This window comes from Bacillus rossius, chromosome 8, assembly GCF_032445375.1.
Source record: "Bacillus rossius redtenbacheri isolate Brsri chromosome 8, Brsri_v3, whole genome shotgun sequence".
Taxonomy (NCBI): Eukaryota; Metazoa; Arthropoda; class Insecta; order Phasmatodea; family Bacillidae; genus Bacillus; species Bacillus rossius.
This window is the reverse complement of record NC_086336.1, coordinates 19,709,846-19,737,783: the sequence shown is the minus strand read 5'-3', so window position 1 is coordinate 19,737,783 and position 27,938 is coordinate 19,709,846. Positions and strand designations below refer to the sequence as shown.

The 27,938-nt window shown below is 34.4% G+C and overlaps 1 protein-coding gene across 1 annotated transcript in view; it reads right to left on the bottom strand.

Moving 5' to 3' along the window:
* The window catches only part of LOC134535263 (angiotensin-converting enzyme), a 548,035-nt gene extending 525,851 nt beyond the window's left edge, over nucleotides 1–22,184 (bottom strand). The window contains exon 1 of the mRNA XM_063374335.1: nucleotides 21,873–22,184. Within this exon, the coding sequence (XP_063230405.1) occupies nucleotides 21,873–22,184 (312 nt within the window). The remainder of the gene's footprint in view (nucleotides 1–21,872) is intronic.
* Between the last annotated feature and the right edge of the window lie 5,754 nt (nucleotides 22,185–27,938).

Genomic DNA, 27,938 nt, shown 5'->3' with positions numbered 1-27,938 from the left:
CAAATCTAATATAATTTACCCCCCCCCCCCCTAAATGTACCCACTGTAAACAGTGTTGTGGCATTTTCTAGCCCAACGCCCTCTCTGTCAGCCAAAGTTGAAACTATTAAGCCCCACCCTCTTTTTAGCTCTAGGACCATCTTTAATTATACGAGCCACCATCTCCCTACAAGGAGTCTTTCGGTAACCACACTTAATTTCGGATCTGCCTTTCTTGTTTGCAGTTTATTTTTGTGCCAGAAGTCTCTCTTAAGAAAACAAGGGATGTAATTCCAATTCTTGTCAACGAATGATTCATCGTGTTATGCCGGGGCAATTTTTTTTTTTTTTTTTATGTGGGATGCGCGATGGTCACTAAGGATCGCAAGAGAAGGATGGCTTCGCTAGACATCAAGGAGAAGGAAGCTCGTATTGCATGATAGCATTTCTTAACTGTCCCAATATATATTAATCGACTGGCTTGTGTGCTAGAACTCTATCCTTTTTGAACAAGGAGATGTTAAAAAACTTGCAGAAGATTATTTTTAATTTTTGTTTTCAATTTTGGTTTATATTTTCGATTTTTAAGTTTTTTTTTATTTTTTATTTTAGATACACTGATTTTGAATTAGGAATATGTGCATTGGCTTTCTTTTTGTGCTCCTGGTTATTCTTGCCATAATTTTGATGGTTTTCTCTATGTGCTCCTGATTGTTCACCTCAAAATTGTATGGTTTTTATCCATGTGCTACTGATTATTCCTAATAATATTTTGTTGGTTTTCTCTATTATTCCTGTGGTTTCTCCTAGTAACTTTGATCATTTATGTGTTTCTCCAAGTTATTCTCATAATTCATGGCAGTGCTTGTGTTGGTTTTCTCTGTGTGTTTTTGATTACTCCTGAGAAAACCATACCTGCATGTAATTTTTTTTCTTAATGAGACAAGTAATTATATTCAGAATATCGCTTCCTTAGAGATTTCCTGTTATGAAACCAGCATTACAATATTTTATTTTATCAGGTCAACTTCAGATAAAGAATATATATATAAGTATATATAAAACTCAGTTGATTTCTGTGTCTTGGGACAGCTAAGAAATGCTATCATGAAAGACGAGCTTTCTTCTCCTTGATGTCTAGAGAAGCCATTCTTCTCTTACGATCGTGAGTGAGCATCCCATAACCCACATTAAAAAAATATTGCCCCAACATAACACGAGGTGACATGCGTTGACAAGAATTGGAACTAATTGTGACAAGTTATTTTGCAAGAAATAAAATAATTATCGCTGCTAAATGTAGCTATTGTAGCCAGTTGGAGCCAAGTAGCTCCGAAGACTCGCATCCTCGTAGCCTTGTAGTCTTGTAGCTTCGTTGTCTCGTTGTCGCATAGTCATGTTGCCTCGGAGCCTCGTAGACTTGTAGCTTAGTTACCAAGTACATTTGTAATATTATAGCCAAAAGTCGCTGGAGCAGTTGGAAACAAAGAAAATTGGAGCCGAAAACCGATTCAGCAATTGGAGAACCGTAGACTTGCAGCTTCGTAGATAAGTAGCCTTGTAGCCATTTAGCCAAATTTCATTGGAGTTGTTGAATCAAAAGGCTGTTGGAGCCAAAGTCAGTTGGAGCAGTTGAGATCTGCCGTAGATTGGAGATCATATCCTACTGATTAAATCGTATGCTACTGAATCGAATTTTCGTGTAAATGTACGTCCTTTACGTTAAATTTGTGTATAGAAGATTGTAGTATCTTATCCGACTGATGGGACCATGTCATTTTGATGAGATCGTATTTTCCCAAGTGGAATGTTCGTCCATATATGTGACCTTTAGGTTAAATGTGCTTTCTTTCTTTGACTGGCCTTTCAAATGAGCAATTTTTTTTGACGAATGAGCTTCCTATTATTTTTTTTTTTTTTTTTACAAATGTGCTTCCTTTTGGCGAGTGTGTCCTTTATGCGAAATGTGTGTCATGTTGGTGTATTTTTCGATGAATACATATGTGCCCAGTGTGTGTAGTGTTTGTCAATTATGTGTCAATTTTGTGTATTGCATGCCTAATGTGTGTACTTTGTGTTAATTGTGCATGGACTATGTGTTAATTGTATGTTCTGTGTATGTATTGCGTGTCCTTTACTTTTGTTGACTGTGCTTATTTTTTAATGTTGTTTTTTCTCGCGTATTAATGCAAATGATTATTGTTTTGACTCGCATATTATTCCAGTGGCCATGACTATATAAGCGTAGACTGGACGACGTGACTCTCAGTTTGTTACTGGCTACGACGGTGTAAGGATCAGCTAATTTGACTCATCTGATACATAATTAAGTCACGCAATTACCTGTTCTTGTGAACTCGATTGCATCTTTACCATCTTTAACGTCGAACTCGATGGAAGTTGTACCATCGTCTACGGGAACCCTGAAGGCAGCGACGAAGACGGCAATGCAGATCTCGTTAGCATCGTCGACGACAACCACGAAGACCTTAATTGAAGTTGCACCATCGACGACAGAGATATCATCGGTAAACCATTTGGAGCTAAGAATTCTTCAGTTCAAGCCAAGGCAGAACTAAATATTTATTAGATTGCTAACTTTAGCAAATGTTCCTATAATAGTTTCGGATTTATGTAACAAATTATATTTGTAAAAAAATGTGTTTTGTTTCAAACATGTCACTTTTATAGTAAATTTGAAGTGATTTTTTAAAATTAAATTTGTATTATTTGCATTGATCAAGGTTTGAAGCAAGGACAGTAATCCGTCGAATTAATCAGTGAAAAATTGAGTGAATTTTTTTATGTCTTTTGGAATTTTTTCCGAATCTCTAGTTTTAAAATTACCAATTTTCAAGATGGCTGTCTTAATATGTCATCATTGGCTTACTGGAGGTTGGTAGTAAAGTAATTTAAGCTTCTGTTAGGACTTTCCACCAAGTTTATTGACATTAATATCGTTTAATAGAATTAATTTTTTTTTGGTATCAGTGTAGAACCAAGAACAAGAACCGATCAAATCATTTAGTATATTAAAAAGTTATTTTTTGATTTAATTTGATTTTCTTTCTGAAAAATTGCTTGGTAAATATATATTTCCAAGATGGCAGACTAATTTAAATATGTCGGGCAAAATGGCATAAATTATTCCTTCACTCTATTAAACTAAAAATTAAACTAAAATTAAACTAAATTAAACTAAAATTGTGGTAAATTAAACTAAAAATTAAACTAAAATTGTGGTAATGCTCTCTAACAGGCAAAAACAATATGGCGGCCTCCAGCAGCCGTAAAATAGATAGTGGATGTGACGTCATACTATCTAGCGATATATTTACCTTGGCATTAGTTGTGGGAGGTTAGTCTGGCGATGGCTTCTTTCGAGGAAGGAAATGTCATTTTTATTTTTTCACAGGTTTGAACTGATGGCTCCATGAAGTAAGTGCGTTTCAAATTAATATTTTATTAAAATTGGATTCACTAAATTTGTTTGTAAATTTAAATTTTTTTTCGAATTTTTTGGATAATAATTACGTATTTCTAATGTGGCGGCCGTGAAGTTATAATCCAAGATGGTGATTTTTTTTTAATTTAAATATTAAATCATAATTATAAATTTAATTTTTTTTTCCAATTTTTTTAATGATAATTACGGATTTTCAAGATGGCGACCCTAACGATAATTGCAACGGTTATGTAACATTTTCAAATGGCATCCATGGTACCCTTATTTGTAGATTATAACCAGCAGGTATTACCAACAATTTTTTAAAAAATAAAAGTATATATGGAAGAAGTGGGACAGAGCGTGTAGTACTTATGTACGCGCGTTAAAAGTAGTAGGTACTTACTTGGCGTGGTAAAAATCAATTTCCCTTCAATCTTGCCTACAGATAATTAATATAAATTAAATAATAAAAGGATTGAAGTGATAATACTAATATGATTGGTAAAGTATAAACTCCATCACACAAAAAAAATACTCAGTATTCAACATTAATAGAAATAAGTGTGTAAATTAAATTTTTTAATTAATTAAAATAATCGAAAAAATATTTTATTATGAATGAAAATCAATTTATATGCTGAATATTTATTACAATTAGTTTTAATTATTTTAAATAATAATGTAATTATTTATCACGCAAATAAATTATACACACTTGAACATAACCTCACTTAGATAAATATACTTGAAAAAGTTTATAAACGCAATTTATATCACTAATATTCACAATAAATAAATAGTTCTAATTATATGGACCAGCATTCAAAGTTAATCAATAAAGTATAAGATTTAAAAGCACATATATATATAATCTTTATTTGTATCTACCCTCTTTTCCCCTGTGAAAATTTAGTTGCATGGTCCACGCGCATCGTAAAAATTCATTCTCGTCATTTAATATATATATATATATATATATATATATATATATTGCTAAGTATGTTGACGCAATTCTACCCTAAATTTTATCTGAAAGCATTTCTAAAACTTTACTGAGAATAATTTATTACGGAAGGCTATCAAAATATCCTAAAATAAATTAGCAATCCTTGTTCGAAATTTATTTTGCAGGTTGAGTTAAAAAAATTTGTTTAATAATGATTTTTTTTTCCGAGGGAGGATCTCCATAAAAGTAAATAACCCAGGGCCCCGCAGAGTCTAGGGTCACTTCTGCTACCGGAGCAGACTTTAAACAGCCTGTCACTAATATGCATGACTCTCACACCACGTCTAACTGCTTGGCTTTGGGCGAAGAGTTAGAAACTGGGCTTGCTTAACTTTCTAGGGCGTAACAAAAGGCGATGGCAACGGCAATGGCGATATCAGTAGATATATATATCATTTATAAACAGTACATATAAAATATATATACAAAATCACTAGCTTATATACCGCAGCCTCGCTCACATAATTTCCGGATAATACTGATATTATTGTACCATTGTTAGAAAAGTTTTTGAATAATGCCAAATGGTTTTACAAAAAAAGACACAAAATAAAATATCACTTATGTATATGATTTCATTCACAACAAAACCTTCAATTGTTGAAATTTGAATTATTGTAATGATGTTTCAATTAAAATATAGATTAAATTTACCGATTTTAAAACGCCCGTGTCCGGAGATATATTTTACCTTGTTGAAATCACTCCTACGTATTTTTTTTATAAATGGTGTAGCTTTATTTAAAATTTGTGAAACAAGCACCTATTTCATTTTAATTTAAATTACATTAAATATTTAATTTAAACTATCATTTATTTGGTTGTATGCACAAAATAGTTCAAATTAAAGTTACAAATTCCTACATTTTTAAGGATTTTTTAAAACCAACTCATCTTCATTGTGTAATACAGGGATAGGTCGTGTGAGTAGATTAGTGGTCAAGCATATTATCAATCAAACAAATCTCCTTAGTATTCATCCTCCCACTGAAAATATTCTTTTATACTGCTTTTCACCGCTTTTGCGGTAAAATATCCAAAAATTTAAAAACACGCTAAAAAAATTACTATAAATTTTATACCTGCTGAATTTCTAATTGTCTGCTTTATTTTCTTAGGATTTATTATTATCAATCCAACTTATTACCTTTTAATCATCTGTGCATTTGAAAGCAAACTATTTTAAAAACATGATGCGCATTTCATTATGAAGTGTGTAGGTACTTACTCAGTTTATTATCACCTGCTTGATTTGCTTGGAGTTATGATTTATTACTATAAAAACTAACTTACTTCTTTTCAGTACGTTTGGGGTCAAATTTCTAAACAAAATACGTAATTAATTATACGCCTACCTTCATGATTTGTTCTAGGTTTCTTAACTCTTACTTGATATGCCTTGGAGATATGATTTATTACTATAAAAACTAAGCTATCCCGTTTTCAACACTATGCAGTCTAATTTTAAAAAAAATTAAAAAAAAGTTTGTTACTAAGGATTTTTTTCAGTTTTTTTTTAATTTCAAGAGGGTGAAAATAGGGTATGTTTTATATCAAAATGATCATATCTACGAAGCAAATCAAGCGGGAGGTAATAAACTGAGCACGAATAATTAATTTAATAAGTTACCTTGCATGTTTTTATATTTTACATTTTCTTGAGATTCGACTGCAAAAAAAGTTAGGTTTTCCATGTTCAGTTTCTTATCTCTGTCATAGTTTTCATAGACGATATTTTTTACTTCGTAGATATTATATTTTTGATATAAAAAACATACCCTATTTTCACGCCCTTAAAATTAAAAAAACTGAAAAAATGTATGTTTTTAACTTCTTATAACCGAACAAACCCCTTTAACGCCCCTTAAAGGTGAATCCTGCAAAATAGTACAAAAAGTGTTAATGTTATTATATATATATTGTTCAGTTTATGAGTATCAGAGTTACTGCTTTTCATAGTAAAACAAAAGTTAGCCCATTTCGACAAATGGGGATAAATACATTGCATAAATCTATTCGCATGTTGTTCGGTATTACTTTCTTGCTTCTATCTAATGGATTCGGAGGTTCGTTTTCTTTCCTTATAAAATTAACTACACCAAATATTGGTGGAATTTCGAAAAAATTGTTAAAAACGGGATAGTATTTTTTGGTATTGTTATTATTGATACCCAGTATCTATTCTTGTGCTTGCTTGGCTTATGGGATATATCTAAATACGTATTTTAAAACAATATTTACCACTTCACACTTATTCAGGGTAATATTTTCCCCTTTAACCTTTTTACCCCTTTTACCATTTTACACTAAAGTAGTGAGAAGTGGGTAAATATTGTTTTAAATTATTGAAAGCTATTTGCTAAGCTAATCAAGAACATGAACAGATATTGTGTATCAATAATAAACATACAAAAAGTTATATATTTATACCCTAGTGATTAAGTTAGCCAAAGACCTAAGCAACAAAAAAATCATCGAAATGCGTTCAGTAGATTTTCAGTGATGCCCGAACAAACACACAAACAGACCATACTTTTAAAAGCTTTATTTTTGTGAACCAAACAATGCCAATAGCCGTTTCCAACAGTTTTTTTTAAAATATAAATCTATACAATGTACAGACGTTTCACATCGAACAGTTTTATTATTGTCATAGTTAATTTCGATATTAGTATTTTATTAAATAATAATTAATAATTTTAGGAATTATATTCTTACTTTAGTTATTGGGCATAGCAAAATTATTTAAGATATTACTAATAGCATTCATATTTTTGTAAGTAGTTTACAAATACTGGTTTCGGGACAATTATTTTCTTATGGGACTACGAATTGTAGGATTGCTCATTTATGTCTTGCCAATCGTAAGGAATCGGTCATGTTCGGGCGTGTCCGCCGCTTTATACCTATGATCGGGGGTTCGTCAACCATTATAGGTCATCTTCGTCTTCTTTATCCGCAATCCTGCCTGATGGTTCACTGGTTATAAACTAGAGTGTGCTAGCGTCACCTGCGAGGAATTCTCCCGTCGCCGGCCACCATAATTTATATTTTTTCTTGGTATTGGCTACTTGCATCGCAAAATTCTCCTTTGTTATTCCTTGAAAGATTCATTAAAATTTTTGGATGAATTAAAATTTTTCTAGGAGGTAGGTAGATACGAACCTAGGATCCTACTTCCCGCTTGAAAGATAATTGCCTGGCCGCTCCGCTACCAAGAAAACCTTAATGGGAACAATTGTATATGTATATATGTATATACAAATTTTAAATCTTAGCACTGAAAGAAAATATGTGATTATTTGAAACATTTCTACTAAATAAATGACACAATTAATTGTCTGGTGCCTAGAAAATTATTTTAAAGTGGATATGCGTGAAAATTTTGAATTTTTAGTTTAGATAAGGTATCTGAATTTAAAACTTTGGTTTGAGAGTGTTCGAAGATAAATTTTACCTTGATTGAATCACAATCAAATCCTTTTCATTTCATGAGTTATACGATTAAAAAAACTGTTAATTATACACCTATTTTGTTTTAACTATGCTCAAGCCTTCGTTTACACTAATTTATTATGGTTAAAGCTAGGCTCAGAATAATTAAATAATTTCACCTTATTAAAAATGTCTGCCATTATTTAAGGATATTTAACAAATATGCTTCTTTATTTTAAATGTAGACTACAGATATTGATTATCTTATCGAACGTATTAGTTGATTCTTACTTTGCTTAGACTTGAACAAAATCCCTAAACTTTTTACCCCTCTCCTCTTTTCCTACACGGATGCCAATATAAAAATTCAGAAGTAAGTAAATATGGCAATATCCGTTAACCAAACAAAAACTAAACTGAACCCGTCTTTTTCTTTTTACCTCAGATGTGAATTACAAAATAATTACACTAAACTTATATTTTCATTGAGTTTAACTTTATCTGGCCAATACTAATTTAATTATCCCCTAACCTTTTTATTTTTATATGCTATTTACCCCTGTTAAAATTAAATAGGTTATTTTTCAGAGAATGTTTAATAAGAGAAGATAGCTTAAAGTCTGTTTATTTATCATTTACAGTATCTTAAATTTTGCATGTTTATAACTTACTTCCCCCTTGTTTAGCTTCAGAGATAATAATTTTATAATAAAACCACCTTTTCACCCCTTTGCGATCCAATATAGAAAAAAGATAAAGGGTTGAAGCATGATACTAAATCATAATTTTGTACGTTATTCTTGCTCCATTACTAACATTTTGATTTTCTTAGATATATGATATTACTACAAGAACTACCGTGACTCCGTTATACTGCCTTCTGTGTCAAATATCAAAATAGGGTAAAAGTTCTCTACGTAATTAATAATTTACGTTATGCTAAGTTTCTTACATCCAGCATTATTTGCTATGGAAATATGAATTTTTTATGATAAAACATATTTACTCCCTTTTCACGCCCTTAAAAGACGATATCCGAAAAACATAAAAAATGCAATTTATAACTGTGAATGCTTGTTCTTCATTCTTAATTTCTAAACATTAGATCTAATAAATTAGATACATGTATTTTTTTTCTTTAAGCTAAACTTAATCCCTTGACATTTCTTAATGGCGGATCTTATACATAAATAAAATAATGATTTTTAGTTTATTATCTTTACCGTTTAATTTACATCGTACTTAATTAGTTTCGGACATACCTACGATTTTTTTTTAATAAATGAAAAAAATATTCCAATTTGTAACCCCATTAAAATACAAATTTTAATGAACACAAAAAAAGTAAGCAATACGTATTTTTTGATAGAAGTTATTTTTAGTTTATTACTTCTGGTTATAATTAAATTAAAAGTATTAGTTTTTTTATTTTAAAAACACACCTACCTCTTAAACCAACCATAGGGTTTGACTTTCGCAAAATGGTAAAATGTGGTTGGTAGTTAGTGTGTGCTTATTATTGGTCCATGTGTCTTATTCTTGTCTACCATTGGAAATATAATTAACCCTAATATTGCTTTTAATTCTGAATGTTCATCTAAAAAAAAAAATACAAAATATATATTTATGTGTTACTTTGAATTTAAAATATGACAAAAATTGCCAAAATCAAATATATGTTGATCCGATCGCTACCAAACTTCACAGGATGACCTGCTGGGCTAGTTTGAATATTGCCTGAAAATTTCATCTAAATCCGTCCAGCCATTTTGAAGTCCATAGGGAACACACATACACACGTCGATTTTTATATATAAAATATTATCTTCATATCATTTTACCACATTTCACCACTTAGAGGTTGAATTTTTTCAAAATTGTTATATTCTAGTTGGAAGTTTTCGTATGTTTATTATTGGTTCCCAAAATAAGTTATTATGATTTATTAATTTGGAGATATAATTATTAATCTTAAAACCAAATTTACCACTTTGCACATCTTAGGGGTTGCATTAAGCAAAATGTAAAAATTGTTGTTGGTAGTTTTTGTATGTTTATTATTAGTGTCATTATCATTAATTACGCTCAATTAATTTCGAAGGTTTGATTATTAATCTTAAAAACATACTTTTTCACCTCTTAGGAGTTGAATTTCGCAAAATATAAAAAACATTGTTGGTAGTTTTCGTACGGTTATTATTGGTACACAATATCATGATCTGTGCTAAATTTAATTCGGAGATATAATTATTAATCTTTAAAACATATTTACCCCTTTTTCACCACTTAGAGAATGAATGTTGCAAAATATAAAAATTTTGGTTGGTATTTTTCGTATGTTTATTATTGTTACCCAACAACATATATATTACAATTAATTAAATTGAAAGATATAATTATTAATCTTAAAAACATAATTACCCCTTTTACACACAGGGGTTGATTTTCGTAAAATATAAAAATTGTGTTTGTAGTTCTTGTATGTGTATTACTGGTAAAAATTATCATTTATTACGCTTAATTAAATTCGTAGATGTAATTAATAATCTTAAAAATATACTTACCCTTTTTCACCACATAGGGTTTGAATTTCATAAAACATACAAATTGCTGTTGGTAGTTCTCGTATTTTTATTATTGGTACCCAATATCATTTATTAAGCTTAACTATATTCGGAGGTATAAATTATTAATCGTAAACAGTACTTATCTCTTTTTCACCCTCTAGAGATTGAATTTTGTCTAATATACGAATTGTGTTGTAGTTTTTGTAAATTAATTATTGGTACCCAATATCTTTTCTCATACTTATTAGTTTCAGATCTATAATTGATTATCTTAAAACCATATTTACTTTTTATTCACCCCCTTATGGAAAGGATTCTGTAAACATATAAAGCCCAGTTTTTAAGTTAGCAAAATACTTTTGTAATAAATAAAAATTCGTCTGTAGTGTAAAGTAGTAATATATTGATACTCGACCTAACAGATAGTCAGACAAAGAGACAAAATTTTTAAAAACTAGATATTTGAGTTTTCAATAATGGAAATAACCATTTCCAATAGTTTTTTCATCAGTTCATATAATGCACAGAATTTTCGCCTCGAACAATTTTATTATAAGTAAAGGTTTGCAAATGGAACTATTCGTTTGGCACTCGTAAAATATTTTGAATTTTCAGTTTACACAACCAATATGTATTAATGTTATAGTAAACTGACAACGATATTAAAGATTTATATTTTTTAAAAAATTATATATTTCCTTAAAGTATTTAAATAATTGATATTTTACTATAATCGCGAGTCGGATACCACCAGCAGTCATTTTGATGATCTTGACCTTTAAAATTGATATTAATTAATATGAATTTAACGTTTTCTAGGGAAAAATTGCCGTTTTGAGGGAAATTTTTACGTTTTTTTTCTTCTATACTTTAAGGGGCTGGAAATGTCTACAAAGCAGATAAAAACTTTATCTACTCGATCTTGCTTGACATTGAGCTCAGATTATATCTGACCATGAGACGAAATTTAACACTTGGTTCATATTTTTACTCAAAAGGATAAAAATTATCTACAAAATACTTTTAATATTATTAAAAATTAATATTTAATAATAAACGCATTTACGCAATGTAGTTCGTAGTCCACAGTTCTTCTTACCAGTACATGGCAAAAATTATTTATGACATTTTTTTAAAATCGGAAAATATGAATATGGTTTTAACGTGTATATAAAAATTACTTCAAGGACTTCACAGAAGCAGGAGTCCTGGGTGTATAAATTCAGCTAACAACACAAATGTTATATTTAAGCAAAACTCTTTAATTTATGTTTTTGACGAGTACATTAATATCTATGGGTGAGGCAGCTCTCTGGCTAAATGAATTTTTTACTCGATGTCATTATGCCTATCGTAGAAACTGCATTTCATTGCTACAATTTAAGACTACTACAATACCAACGACAATAATATAAAGCAATAATATGGGGCCTTTCAGAAAAAATAATGTCCAACGTCAAGCATATAAGCCAAACGTCTCCGATCCACGAGGCCTTTTTGATCAATACTTAATATGCAATTCATCGAAGTAAAATACATTGACAAGATATAGGCCAAGCGTCTCCGAAACACGAGGCCTGCTGTACGGCATTACTCAACCTGCTTTACGCTTACGAAAAGATCTATTACAAGAAAATATGACGAGTGTCACCAAACTGCCAAACTAACAGATTGGCTCTAACGGGACGTGCATAACGAATACTTTAAGATGTATTACAAGCGCATTGGGCAAGTTCTATCAATTGCAGGATCCAAACTACAGACCATAATATGATTGTTTACTAATGATATTCGATCAAAGACTAATATAGTGATAATATTAAACTTGATAAATGCTATTATATAACCAAGAGATAAAGATATATTGAGACGTCTTTGAAAAGTGTCAGGTGTGAACTACTGTTACATATAAAGTAATAATATTTAGTTACTCGTAGGTTCAAAAATACAGTACAAATTAACATTGTATTATATTGTATGACAACTAAACATTTTTGTAATATTAAAACATTTTTAACTACATAGTTTATGGTAAAACAGCCAATTTTAAATAAATATTATATTAAAGCCGTACAAGATCAAGTTAAGTCTTCTGTTTTAATTTCTAGGAGTGCATGAAATTAACCTTCATATGATTTTTAAAAATAATTAAATTAATTTATAAATTATTACTTACATAAAGAACCATACAAATATTAAAATCCTGGCTTTAAGTCTAGAAGAGATCATTTATAATAAACGTCAATTCATATCCTTATCAACTTTACGAAGATTCTACTATTTAAGAGAACATCAAAGGATCCGACAAAATAATGTTATTTTTCAATCACTAGCCTTCCGATGAAATACTCGATACATTTTGTGTTTTTTATATAGAAATAATAAGCATGCATTACGCATACTGCAAAGGCAAGGTTACTAGCATACAAATCCTAAGGTGTACTGCAGTAAGACAATATAAAAGAAAAGACCTATTACACAGAATTAGACAAGATTCATTCTCTAAATTGTCAGACCTATGGTAAAGGCATGATATGATGAGCTTTACTATTACTATTAGGTGTATTGCTAAGATGTGGACCCAATAATCTTTGAAACAGAGTACTAATTCTAAGGGAAAATTTGGATTTCATTAAGCATAGGTCTATACAAAATTGAGTCATATAGTGATAGTTATCTACAAGGTTCAATGCTTACTGCACAGACTCTGAACCATGAAATATTCGGTCCCCACAACAGATTTGACTTGTACAATTAATTTTCATCTGTGAGGACGCACATTCAACAAAAAGGTCGCACATTCGGACGCAGCGGATGTATTCGAACTTTACTGGCACATGCGACTGTATATCTGCACAAAGCGTACAAAAATGAAATACTTATTTCATAAGGAATTTATGAAAGTTTCTATACTATTAATTTTTCAATAGAAATAATTTTAGCGAAAAATCATCTCTAAAACATTTATAACACAAAAAATTGCAAGTAAAAAAAATAAGTTTATTTCAAGATTAAAAATTTAGCCTTGATTATTCATGCTAGAATCCCAAGCAAAACGTACGTAAGCTATACCACTTTGAAGCAAAAGCCGAGCTAAGATAGCCTACAGGAAAATGAATGTTTTAAAGCCTGCTATCACATTATTTATTACAAAATCATAAATTTAATGAATTTTCGAAATTATTTTTTTATGTGCAGTATTAATAAAAAAATCTCTATGCCCATAAATAACTAGTCTTCGAATTCTGTGTGAAAATCACCACGCAGGTTAGAAGTGAAACGTCATCAAACTTCAATGATTCGCTTGAACGATACAACTTTACAATAGAAAACACGGGGGAGGTTCGCACTAGAGTTTCGCGGCTGGAACAAACATGTCGACGAAAAATTAGCAAAGAGTCTCACAGTTGTCCTTTTATCTACTTAATCCGTTATTACCCCTCCCTCTCCACCTTTCTACACTCGAGGACCCCCGCTCCTGAACGTTGCACTTCTCGTTACGCTCTTACGAATCATTTGCGTGTATTTATCGCGAAAAGGTTTTGAGACCAGATGTGTGTTGAAGTACTGCAGTATCGTCTGTGCTTTAGTAATACTCGGGTTCTCAGTCTGTGGTTCGTGATTGGTTGATTTTCTCTCAGGTACATGTCCGCCGTCAGCACACGAATCGCAGGCATTTTGTGCAGCAGCAAACTCGTCCTGATTGGCCTGGTCAAATGCGGCAGTGGCTTCTCTTACATACGGCCCTAACAACATCGCAGAACTGTCGGCGTGGGCGTATTTTATAGCAGTTTCAGATTGTTTGGTGCAAAATGCACGCCACTACTCATCGACCCCATGCGAGCCAGCGGCCGACAGTCACCGCTGAGGTAGCGGTCGGCGTGCTGGCAGCTCCGGCCCGGGGAGGTCGTCGCAAGGACGACACTGGTATGTGAATCACCCACGCCGTGACTCAAGGTGAGGCAACCGGGCCAATTAGCGCCCTCTCGGCCACGCGACTAGCACTGCCGGCGTGCGCGGCTTCGCTCCAGGGGTGTTTCCACCAGGGTCTTCGGCACCGAAATCGATTTTCAGAACCGGGAATTTCTGTAGGGCTACTAGTCTTCAACGGGACCGAAGATTCCCGGTACTTTCGGTACTAGGTAGTTCTTTTTTATTACTTGTGCAGCAGTCGGTGATTTAAGAAGCAATAGTTAGTTTTGAACTATTAAACAAGTTTTACTGACCAAAAGTACAAATATTAACATTTGGCTTACAAATTTCCATTGCAAAAAGTTTCCATTAACGTGAACTTTATTCTCAGCCTTACTCTCAATCTTTAACTTTGGTGGGGGGGGGGGGGGGGGGGGGGGAAATCACAGAATTATTAACTAAAAATAAAATTTATTCTTCACATAACAAACTGAAAGACAAACACACAGATATATTCCCACCTTGCGGCCGTCATATTCTCAACTTTTCCCTCCCAATATGCGCCCTTGAAGGGTAGTGTGGGAGTATCTTCCTGTTCTGTTTTAAAATATTTCAGAGCTTTTTAAATTACAGAACTGTTAGGGATCGCTCCCTGTTGGTGATTGGGAGGGTATTGGAGCTTCGGCGCCGACCAGAAGCGGGGCCAGGCAAACACACAGCTGAGTGAGGACCACGGCACCCGCCAGTCCGGACACAGACTGCCACTGAGCAGCGCCCGGCGCGACACTCTCCCCCCTCTCCCACCATCGCCTCGCCACGAGAGGTCGAGTGGAAGTAACCTTAGCGCGCAACCAAAATGAAATTTTATGATGTTAATGTCGGATCCCGTAAGTACCGAACGAACCGGGAATCGATTTTAAATTCCCAGTTCTTCTACTATATCAAAAGTACCGGGAATTGCCGGTACATTCGGGACCACCGAGCGAGCAGCCAGACAGCGCACAGAGCTCCGGCCAGGGAGTGGCGACTCTGTGCCAGGGGGTGACAACGTCTGCGTGAGCAAGCGCGTGAGACCTTTTGACGTGATAACGTCTTATAAATCGATGAACGCCGGCTGCACGCACGAAAAATTGTCACGTTCCGCCTGAGCCGAGCGTGCAAGATCCAGCCAACCACCCTGCGAGAAAATCTTATATAATATCAAACAGGTTAAGGCGGGCTTTTTAACTAATTTTTCGTGATTATATTTAAACAAATTATTTAAATTAAATTTGCAAAAACTGTAAATAATATTTGAAAATTAAAAAGTACGCAATTTTTTTAGAAATGTTTTTTTATGAAGTAATCACGTAAAATTATCGTCCGTAAACCGACTTTACAGAAAACCCCCTTTTTTATCAGTTAATTGTTGTGCCATATTGGTTAGACGCCAAAAACATTAGCTAAATTGTAGGGTGTGCGTTGTGAAAACAGTTTTTAAATGACGTGAATGTTTTTAACAACAAAGATTCTAATTCATGCCTACTTACAAAAAACTGATGTTTTCAAGCACCATTTCCGCAATGTATTGAGCGGAACAATATGGCGGTGGTGAGTTTGAAAAGTAACTTCAATTACGTAACCGCAAACCCTCTTCTAACAATTTCTAACTCCATGCTATGTAGGAAGCTAGGAGACAGTTTTTATAATAGCTCAACACCAAATCGAATCTTGGTAAAATAAATATAAGTTTTTAAACTATTGTATTTATTAATATTTTAGACATCAAACATTGTATTCTAGGTAATTAGTTACAAAAATTTTTGAAATCCTCAAATTTTTATTAGTACTTTTAAATACGAGAAATAGAATTTTTTCGTCTTTTGCAAAGACAACATGGCGTGATGAAAGTGATTGACGTGATAGGAATTTTGGTGAAAGATGTGTGAGTTTGATAAGTACTACTGTGTGTTTTATACTCTTTCAATTTCCCGTCGTTAATAAATAATATGTTACGAAGCCCATTGACTAAATTGCAGAGCTGCTACTTCCCATACTAACTAAAATAATTCCTAGTGTCCTCATACAGATTTTATATACATTTGGTATTTTTTGTTCATCTACATAGAAGGATAGTATTTAAAAGTATATTTATGAATAATACGTATCATTTATCAACTCGCGACCCGTTTAATGTAAATTAAAAGCGTGACAAAACCTGTATTCGTGATGGGTATTTTTTTAACACAATTATGAGAAAAAAATGCGGTAGTTTAACAGCATTGAGTGTCAACTCTGTACTAGTACATTATTTACTCTATGACCCCGGGTGGCAAGGTAAGCCTAAAGTTCACAGGGATGAGAGTTAAACCCGGCTAGTACCGAAGTTCGCCGATGTTTGCCGATAGATATTAAAGAAACACCATTTTAGTTATCATAACCTGACCTAACCTACCCTTCCGGAAAAAATAAATAACTATTATTTATTACACTTAACGAACCTAACCTTTTGCTTCGGTAAACTTCGGAACTGTTGGGGTTGTGGTTGTGGCTTTTATCCCTGTGAACTGTAGGTTATCAGTTGTCAAGGCTCGTTCTCACTCGTCATGTTGGTTCTTTCATTTTCTTGTTACTATCATCTTCATAGAACAAGGAATGCAGTCAATAATAATTTCGCCTCCTCTCGATTACTGTGGCATAGTATACAATCACGTACGTTCTTTGAATGATTCTGTATGTTTTGTCGCTGTGTTTTCCAAGGTTGTTATTTCTGTCTATATTTCCTGTTCTTCTTACAACTGTCTCGTCGTTATCAGCCCACTTGTTTTGTCTGTTTTGTGATAATTTTTCTGGCTGATACCTTTCACGGAATTCTCTGTGCTGTCTATACATTCACAAATTTGACATCGGCTGATTTCGGCTTGTTTTTCTGCGTGTTGGTGTATTCACCTTTCTTGTTCATTCCTGTGAAACTGAGCATTGGTGTTTGCCCACAAAATGTTTTAAATAGTATAATGACATAGCACATTACCTGGGAAACTCGCGTTACCTTTATTGATATCTTAAATTATATGATCACTTGCACTCTTGCCATTAAAATACCCACTACTTCGACAGAAACGATCACTACAGGCTCTGCAAACTCTATATAAAATAATAGAGCAAATAACAATTTGATATTTACCCCGGCTAGTTACGATCTTAATGTAGCACTACAGTTTTGGGACCCGATCAAAACCAAATCGTGAACTTTTATAACCTACGCATAAAAACCGAAAAAAAAATTGTTCTCTGTAAAGTCGGTTTACGGACGATAGTTTAACGTGACAACGTCATAAGAAAACATGGATTAAATGATTGCATACTTTTATGAATAAAATTTAATCATTTTATTGAATTATCACTATTTTGTATGGATACAAAGAAGGAGTGAAATGAAATCTACAATTTAATTGATATATTTACTTTTATTTGCACTCATTAATTCAAATATGTTTATTACTTTTACGAAGAGATTATTTTAACTATAAATTTTATACATGTTTGCTATTTAACTTCTTTCAATCTGTGTTATTCTGTTAAGGATAGGACGATGATAGGAAACTTAGGAAACGAATGGGAGTGTTTCAAGTTTAATGTGCCTCGAAAAAGTCAAATCGATTGTTGTTCCAATCGAGTGGAAGAGAGATAGATGCGGCGCAAGCGTACAATGAGCGTAATGGGACTCAGCATAACGGGACAATGTGCGTAACGGGACACTTTTTCGTGCGTGCAGCCGGCGTTCCTCGATTTATTAGACGTTGGCACGTCAAAAAAATATATATGTCAAAATCCTTCACAGTTACCGCATCCCGCCTCTGGAACACCCTCGGCCAGGATGCTAGACACCCACGAACTGCCAAAATATTTCAAAACTACTTAATAAAAAAACACTGGCTCTCTGATTTCTGATTTCACAAACACGTAACCAAGTGATTCCTGAATAAAAGCGTGTATGATTGTGTTAATGGCAGTTTAATGACTATGGATTGTAAATATATTTCATTATTTTTCTAACCAAAACAGTATCTAACGAGGTTTTGTTGGTACTTAAATTGGATGTTATTTAGTAGATGATTTATTAGTAATTTTTGTAACCTGAAATTTTTAATATCTAATTTTATGAATGAATGCTAGATACTACTTGTTATACGTCGATTATGGCATGTGGAGCGGTGTAAGAGAAGGAATGCGTGGATTAGCTGCACCAATCAAAGTAGAATAAATAATAAATCTACTTAATAAAACTCTAACACTGACTGACTGACAGATAAGGCACAGCTTAAACCGGTGGGTCTAGAATCATGAAATTAGTCACAGGATTTCCTTATACAAAGTGGGTGAGCACTAAGAAAGTATTTCTGAAAATGCATTTCCTACGGGTGTCAAATAAGGGATGATAATTTGAATGAAGATTTTTTTTAGATACGAATTTGTAAATTTACTCTTTAAAAGAAATAAAGTAACATTCTTTTGATTATTATTTTTTAATACATCTACCTAAGGGGATTTTACAGAACTAAATTCCCGTTTTTGGTCGAAAATCCCCATGGCAACGAATGTTGCATTGTAGATGCTTCCTTCGTCTCCATGACAACGGATATTGCATTGTTGATGTTTTCTTCAGCTCCATGAAATTTTAGCGGGGGCGTTAAAGATGAAAATATACTGTTTTTCAAGTAAGTTCTACAGACTGGAAATTTTACTTACATTACATAGCTACCAACTGAGGACGAGTTTTTCCGAAAATTAGTTCCCAATGATATTTTATCCCATACAATTCCGGGTACTTCAGCTAGTAAATAAATAAATAGCTCTCTTAAATTTCATGTTCCGTCACAAAGTTTTTCTTTAGCCAGTAATTTATTATGAGTTAGCTAATAGTGTCAAAACGTTCACTCATGTCTATGTTATAATGTTTATTTACGTGACATATTACAGTTTTCAAATGACATTCACTAAATATCTGGCAAGGAAATGTGTTAGATATACAGGGATACATAGCATTTAACTAAACATAATTTAAAAAAAATTTCATTACTACATGGCATGTGAGATCCACCCTTCATGTTTCGACAAACAGCTCATTATTTTCTAAAATAATCTAATAACAAATATACTTTAAGATCCGCTGGTAGTTACGTTTATAATATTATTTTTACAGGGAAAAAGGCTTAAAAGGGAATTTTCACAGACTTTTTATAGATACAAAATATTTGGTACACAGTATATTGTAGGTGGAATTAAATTATTGGGTGAACAATGGAAGTCCCAAAGAAGCGCGTTAACTACGAGAAGAGAGCGTACCAGGTTGGTGCCTGGCCCGTAGAGGCGAAGAGGTGTTTGATGCCCGAGATAGTGTCGCCCTTAGCGCCGCCGTGCTTTGACACCTCATGTGCCCAGCTAGGCGAGTTTATTATACGTAAAGGTAATACTATTTTTTTTCGCAACTCTGGTTAAAAGCTAGTGAGAAAGCTTTTAGTTATTTGGATAGTATAAAAGTACTAGTCATATTGTTTTCTTCATTATTTGAAGGGTTAAAATAACTTGTGCACTGAAAGAAGTGAAGTTCTTGTTATGGAACCCACATCTAAGGTGAATTAAAGTGGCAGACGTAGGGGAGGATAGGGTAGATAGAAACCACCCTGTTTTTCACAAGGTTGGGAAAATTTTGCAAAAATCCAGGGCAGTATGTTTTAAAGGGTGATGTAAGGTGACCTTTTACAACAGTGTGTGAGAATCCGCGTTGCCTACGGGTACTACTGGGCAGTGTGGCAGTGTGTTAGTGTCAAAAGTTGTATATTTTATAAGAAGTAAGACGTGTTCATTTTTTTTCAACCCCCCCCCCCCCCCCCCGCCCTAAATAATATGTATTCGCTACTGGTGTTGAACAAAATCACCTGTTGCGTACTTACAATGGGAACGTTTATTAAAGCAATAAAACAATGATAAACTAGCTTATTCCCTTAGTATATGTTACAACCTTAGTTTCCCTGGCTTCTTCTATGCCTAAGGCTCCAAAGAGACAGCCTGCAGCTGCACAGAGTCGCATTTCAGCACTGCGGTGTTTTCATTGTACTGTGTTTGCATAACGTTGTCATTAGGCGTGTGAACCTCCGACTTATACCCTTCATATTTCCCCAAGACTCAGTGGAAATACAAGCGAATGACTTGCCGTCAAAACCCAAAACAAAGCAGGACACGTCAATAAAGTCGTTTAGTCGCAAAGTCGTTTGCTAGTCGTGGAACTTAGAAATATTATACATTATATATTACGACAGCCACGTCCAGTCAATCAGTGCTGACGAGATACTTAGATGATAAAAACAACTCATTGACACTTAAGGATTTTTGTTGATTCATTTAGTAGCTCAATATGTTACAAACACGTATGTGGAAACTGAAACTTTCATTTTGCTTTGAATAAGCTTTGCTAGGCTTCAGAAAATAAAATATTCATAAATAATTGCCTGACAGCGACCGAAAAACCATACTATGAAGTAGCGTTTGGCGTACATGTGTCCGCTGTGATAAGAAATGTAGTTCAGGTAACGGTAGATAAGTGAGACATGAAGCCAACACAATACATAGTTCACGAGGCGGCGCAGTATTAACAATCTGGGTTAGAATTCTGAACGAGTCAAAATATTTTATGTTTTCTATGGTTTCTTTAATTCACCATAGGCTAAGAAGGAGGTAGTTTTAACTTTAAGGCCAGGGCCATGGCCAATACATTCTGCTATATACCTGATTAGTCATAACTCCATGTGACTAGTATTGGTTCCGTTTCTTAATTACGTCATTTTGAAGAAACGTTACCCATCCAGATTAAAAATTTATTTGGACTATTCACAAATTCAACACAGAGTCTTAAAAATAAAGGTTACTTAAAAAATCACGTAAATTAAAAAAGTATGTTTATGTAAGTCATTAATAGAGCTCTACGTGTGCGGTGACAGGAGGTCAGTTGGTAGGTGTGAGCGCAGGTTGAGGACATGCGCTGTGATTGGGTCGTTTCATTTTGTTAGGTTTTTTTTGTGCTGTGACAGAGCCGTGAGTTCCTACGAAGAGAGGCGCGTACGGCTCGCGAGCCACGTTCTGCCGACCCCTGTCCTGGTCAAAAAGGGTGCTTTAAGGAGGTTTCCGGCTACATAAGTTACTCGCCTCCAGTTAAGACCGTCGTCAGTTCGTAGAGTTCTTCGTAGGGACTTCGCAGTATTCCGTGCTCCGAGTTCTGCGTTCCGTTGCGAACAGGACACGCATAAGGAAGAAAAAGTTGTCTTCCCGAAGTCTTACGTTTCTTTTAATGTTTTGTTGATGCTCCAAGACAATACAATTTGAATTCGTGCTCAAACTCAGTGCTCGTTTATTAACTAAGCTATCCATAAGTTTACAAAGATCCCTGAATTCTTGGTAACCAGCTTTGTTCGTAAATTCCCGGTGAATATTTGGGAACTCAGTTGCCAACGACGTGGCAAGGCAGTGCAGCCGCCGGGTCGGAACTCACCGCCGCCTCCTGCGTGAGCGGGTTCACATTCGTCTCGTACGCCCACTGCGCCAGCACGTTCTTGGTGCACTCCTGGGCCGTGACGGCGTCCACGTGCCGCAGGAAGGCGCGCACCTGCGGCGCCGTCGACGTGCGCGCGCGGTCCAGCTCGCGCCGCGCCGGGTACTGCTGCGGGCGGTCGTAGCCGGCCCGCGCGGGCGGCGCTACGCCGGCGTCCACGTCGTCGTAGTCCTGCGGGTAGCGCTGCGCGGTCGCGAGCAGCAGCGTCGCGGCGCCGGCGAGCAGGGCGAGCGGCGCGCTCCTCGGACACATGGCTGCCTCGGGACTGCGCGCTATCGGGTGTCCCCGCGTGCGGCTCGGCGCAGTTCCGCAACTCCGCGCGGGGGGAGGTAGTCCGGGCCCCCTCCTCGGCGTGTTCCGCGGGAAAACCTTGAAATGAAGCCTTTTTTTTTGTTGTTCCTTTCTGAACGCGAGGACGTAAACTCCCACGGCATTTCGAACCACAATAGCGCCTGGGCGCGCTGTCTTGCCCAACGCCTGTGCACCACGTACGGACTCGCCGAAATGACGTCGCTTGTTTTGACAGCCACCTCCCCCCTCTCCTTTTTTTCTCTCTCGAAGGTATTGGTTCCTTCCTCGTGCCCAACATGTCCCTACATCACTTAGCAAATGCAGCCGCGATGTAAAAGACGCATATGGGCAGTATTCGAATATTTTTCTGCTAACATTACCTGCATCACCTGTTGACAGTTGATTGTACTGACGTGCACGCAGCCATTCTGAGTCGTGATATCTGTCGGAGCATAGGCGTGCGCAGGACTTCAGTAGTGGTGGTGCCAGATTACACAACAGCCCTATCATTCACGGACCCGAGTCTAAAGCGGGGGGTCCGGGGGTCCTCCCCCGGAAAAATTTGGATTTGAAAGCGCAAAATGGTGCTATTTAAGGTGTTTCCGAACAAAAACATTAAATACACAGATGTAAAAATTTTAACATTTTTTATGACAAATTATGGCTTTGAACGTTTTAATCACCAGTAAAACTACTAAACTATTTACAGTTTTAAGCTTTGTTGAGCCATAAAGTAAATTGCACAAATTGTTTGCACGGAATTCATGCTGGTGGCTTTGAAAAACCTTACTTACATGTTTTCTGAAGACGCCAAATAAATGCTAGAAAAAACATTCTCATATGTTAAGTTTTAAAATCAACAAATCAAGGGAGTTTTTGTAACATACCTCAAATGTGTAAAATATTAAAATAATAAAAATACACAAATAAGAGTAGGCAAACTTAACTTTTGGAATACAACAAAAATATTTTGTCGGCGACTGCATATAAGTCATCGAGTAATCCTTTTCGGGATCCGGCTTTTTAATTTTAATCACCCGTTTATAAATCATACAGACAGATATATACAGCAATTAACGAACTATAACAACTGTCAACTAGTGAAAATAAAATGATAATTAATTAATGAGTGATCCACGTAACAAACACAGGCTGTACTCGTGTACTCATTAGAACAGTAAACTGATGAGTAAACAGTAAGAGTAAACACTACACAGTAGTGCTACCTGGCGGACGGCGGCTATTATTCCGTGCGCCTACCGAGTGGAGTGAACAGTGGACACCGAGCGCGCATTCTATGTAATTCGAGGAGAACTAGGAGAAGTATTTACATTTCAGAAGTTTCGTAGCCACAGCCCGCGTGTACAACACAAGTAATTGCACCTGGCTTGTTTCTGTGTGTATACTAGTTGGTTCGATTGATAATTGATATACTGACAGTGTTATGAGCACATATCTGTAACTCGACACGATTGGAAAACAATTTTTTTTTGGAAATAATACGGTTTTTTGTAAGTATGTATTATTTTTGCTTGTAAAAAATAAAATAACGTTAACCCTAATGGTGGTGCCAAGGCACCTGTGGCACCTACCGTGCGCACGCCTATGAACTGGAGATATAGAAAAACGTCCATAACAAAGATCATTGGTTAATATAATAACAACTTTTAAGTTTAGCTTGGACAATACAAATGGTTTGCGATCAAAACAAAAATTAGGTTAGCAATTCCAAAATATTTTAATAATGCTTATTATAAACATTAAATAGCCTTACGTAATACTTTTAATATTTTAATTAACGTTTTTCTTTGTCTCTATTTGAGGTGCAAAATGTAAACATTACATGTTTTCTTCAACAAATGTTATGCCAAAACTCCGAAGCTATATATACATATATATCGCATTTTTGAAAATACAACACGATTCGAAACTAATGGACGTAAGGACGCATCAGAGGACACGAGTGTTGCATAATTAATAATCTCTGGTTTAGTGGATGCATGGACATTCCTTGTGACAATCGGAAGATTCTGACAACTTGTGAACTTCTCGTTTGTTGAGCAAGGATAGATACTTTATTTTTTAATTTTTAATTTTTATTATTTTTATAATAATTTTGTGATTTTTTTTATATTAAGGAAAACATGCGTTAGTTTTCTCCGTGTGCTCCTAATTATTTCTGTCACCATTTCGATGGTATTCTTCGCCTGCTTGGTATTATTCCTGATGAGACTTCTGCTGCTGTTCTCCGAGTGCTTCTGTTATTTCCGAGAAATCGATATCTGCAGGAGAAAATTTTACTTAATTAGTCATGCAATATTTTATTCAGAATTACATTTAAATTGTGAAATTCTGCTACTAAATTATCACTAAAAATATTTTATATCATGTGGAATTAAAAAAAAAACACCAATTTCTCAGTCAAATCACATTCTTTGAGACGTCTGCGAAGCACTATAATACAAGACGAATTTCCTTATCCTTGATGTCTTGATGTCTTCCTTCACTTGCGATGGTTAGTGAGCATCCTGCATCCTAATGTGCTTCCTTCTCGTTGATTGTGCTTCCGATTGTGCTTTCTCTTTATTGATTATGCTTCGAAATGTGCTTCCTTTTTGTTAATTGTGCTTCCAAATGTGCTTCCATTACGTTGATTGTGCATCAAAATGTGCTTCCTTTTCGTTGATTGTGCTTCCTTTTCGTTAATTGTCGATCGTTAAGTCTGTACTCACGACATCATTGGTCTCATGGTTCGGAAATGTTTGGTCTATACAACTAACATTGATCATGACCTTGTCTCGTGGTCCGAAGCCACTTGGCCTATGCTTATAGCATTTTACAAGAACTGTTAAGAATGTAGGTATTCTAAGTATCGAAAAAATTAAACTTTCATGTTAGGCATAGCAACAAAGTATTTAATTCGTTGGACAGATATTTGGTCTAGTGATAATTTTTTTTGAGTGAATGTTAATGAACTCCACTAAAGGTAATGGAAAACAGAATACAACGTTTATTTTAAGCTTTAGTTTTACTTATCACTGAGAATCAAACCATGGAAGAAAATCTATCGCGTCAATCATTATTTTAATAATGGAATGTTTTGATAAATTTTGGAATTTTCCCGAATTTTCTAGGCCACGAAATACAAACTTCCAAGATGGCGGACATAAATACTTATTGAAGGCTGGTTTATGTTGAACTTAGGATACTTTTAGGATTTTGAAAATGATTGATTAAATAAGCATATAATTACAGAAATTTAAATTATTTGTATCAGTCGGGTATCAAACCAAATATTGATTCAATGAGTATAATAATTGCAAATTTATTGAATGTGTTTTGGAATTTTTCCCAATTTTCGAGGTCAATAAATACAAATTTCCAAAATGACATCCAAATTTCAAGATTGCAGGTGCCACATAATAAAAAATGAATACTGCACTATAGTGGACGAAAATAAAACTAATATGATGGTAGCATACTCTAGCATACAAAAACAAGATAGTGGCCTCCAGAAGACGAAAACAAGATGGTGGACATCATGTCATACTAGATTATTTTATATATACCTGGCATTAGTGATGGGGGTCAGTCTGTCGCCGGCTTCCGTAGAGGAAGGATTTATCGACATTTATTTATTTTTTGCTCTCACCGGGTTCGGACCAAGGACGTACAAGCATTTTTAAGTACTTTTATTAAAACTTTATTAATAATTTTTGAATTAATTTAAATTTTTTTCATTAAAATAAGATAATAAATAAAGATTTTCAAGATGGTGGAGCATTACGGAAATTGCAACCATCTAGAATCCAAGATGGTGTCCTTAAAGAAAAGCGCAACGATTATGTCATACAGTCCAAGATGGCGGGAGTAACGAATTGTGCAAAATTTCTAGAATCCAAGATGGCGACAGTAACGATATGTGCAACTGAGTTTTTAAATATTTTTTTATTTAATTTTGATTAATTATTTTTTTATAAATTTTAGAATTTTTTTCATTAAAATCGGATAATAATTACAGATTTTCAATATGGCGTCCGTAACGGTAATTGCAACTGTGACACCATAATCCAAGATAACGTCAAAGGCTTAGGATCGGAGGCTGTAGATATGGATGCTTAAGACTTAATATAGATATTTCAAGCTGCTGGCATTCTTAAGTACAAAAACGGGAAATTTTCCCTCAAAACGGGAATTTTTCCCGCGAAAATGGGAAATTTTTAGAAGTTTTGAGTCAATTTGAGTCAATTTTGAGTCATTTTTTAGTCCAAAATGTCCGCTGTGACGACAGAGAGGTCGGTCATTGAACCCCTCCTCAATACTCAGCCTAGAAGCCTGTGCCAGTAAGCCCCATATCTGCAGTACTTCTTTAGTCGTGTTTTTGGAAGCAGCCCTAGTCTTTGTTTCTCCGACTCTCGTTTAAAATGGTAATATTAGTCCAAAGATGTAGTTATTATGTTTAAATAACGTATTATGTGTGTTTATGGTATCATTTAAATAATAAAAAGAATAGATTATACATTATTTTTATAATATAATGAATAATTTTTATAAACGGTTTTATTAAATTTAATAAACGTGTTTTGTTATGGTTTGCAGGACTTTCAAGGTCAAATATTTTATTTCAGTTTAAGGCATAAACATGCAATAGTGTTGCCATTAAGTTTTGAATTGATCGTTTGCATGTAGGCTTTATTGTAAAACTCTTATACTTTCAGGGTATTATTTATAATACTTGACTATTCTAAAACTCTGAATAACTAATGTGCTAGATTTTATGTAACTAAATGTTTAATGATTTATGAATTTTTAAAAACTGTATGCCATATAGTTAAAACCAGCGATGGTGTATGTCCGTAAAAATATTTTAAATCGAGTTCCCTATTGCAAGAATAATTCAAAGAACGTTAATGAATGATGTCATTAATATAAAGATTTTTACGGCAAAGACTACTGACAAAATATTTTTTACGTGTAATATCTTATCTCTCGTGATACAGCATTTGGTGGGAGTAATTTCGTGAATGGAACGGAAGTCGCGTGGAACGAAATTGTGTAACCACGGTGCTGCCATCTGTGGCGGATGGCGCGAACCAAAGTGTACAAAACCAAAAGGAAATTTCTTAGTATTAACTGTTTTAATTAATATTAAAAATATGGGCAGTATTTTAATAAAATACTTGTAGAAAATTGGGTCCAAATCTGGGGTTTAGTATTTTTTCAAGTCTTTTCGCTATTATCGGAGATGTTTCATTATATAGTTTAAATTTTCAGTCTTATAAACAAATGACTCAATTATTGACGACGTGGCTCCTCTGGCAACGAATTCTAGCGGTGGTTGCGGAAACTACGTGTGATTCGTTTCAAGTTATGTAATTGAAAACATAATTTGCGTTTTAGTTATCACGCTCAGCAGTTTTTTTTAAAAGAATTCTACGTTAAATTTGTGTCCGAGTTTCATGTTATAAGTGTATTTGCAACATGTGAACACATGAATTTTTCTCGTTCCCGAGGTTAGATGTTACCCATATCTGGCGAGTACTGAAAGACTCGTTCACTTTTTGTTCTTCGCCTCATGGTCAGCGCTAAGTTGGTGATTTATTTGATTTTTTAACTATTAATTCAATCTGATTTCCAGCTCTCAGTTTATGCTGGAACTCCCAAATGTAAAATAAAAACTAAAAACAATGAAAAGATGTTCACTAACTTCAGCCT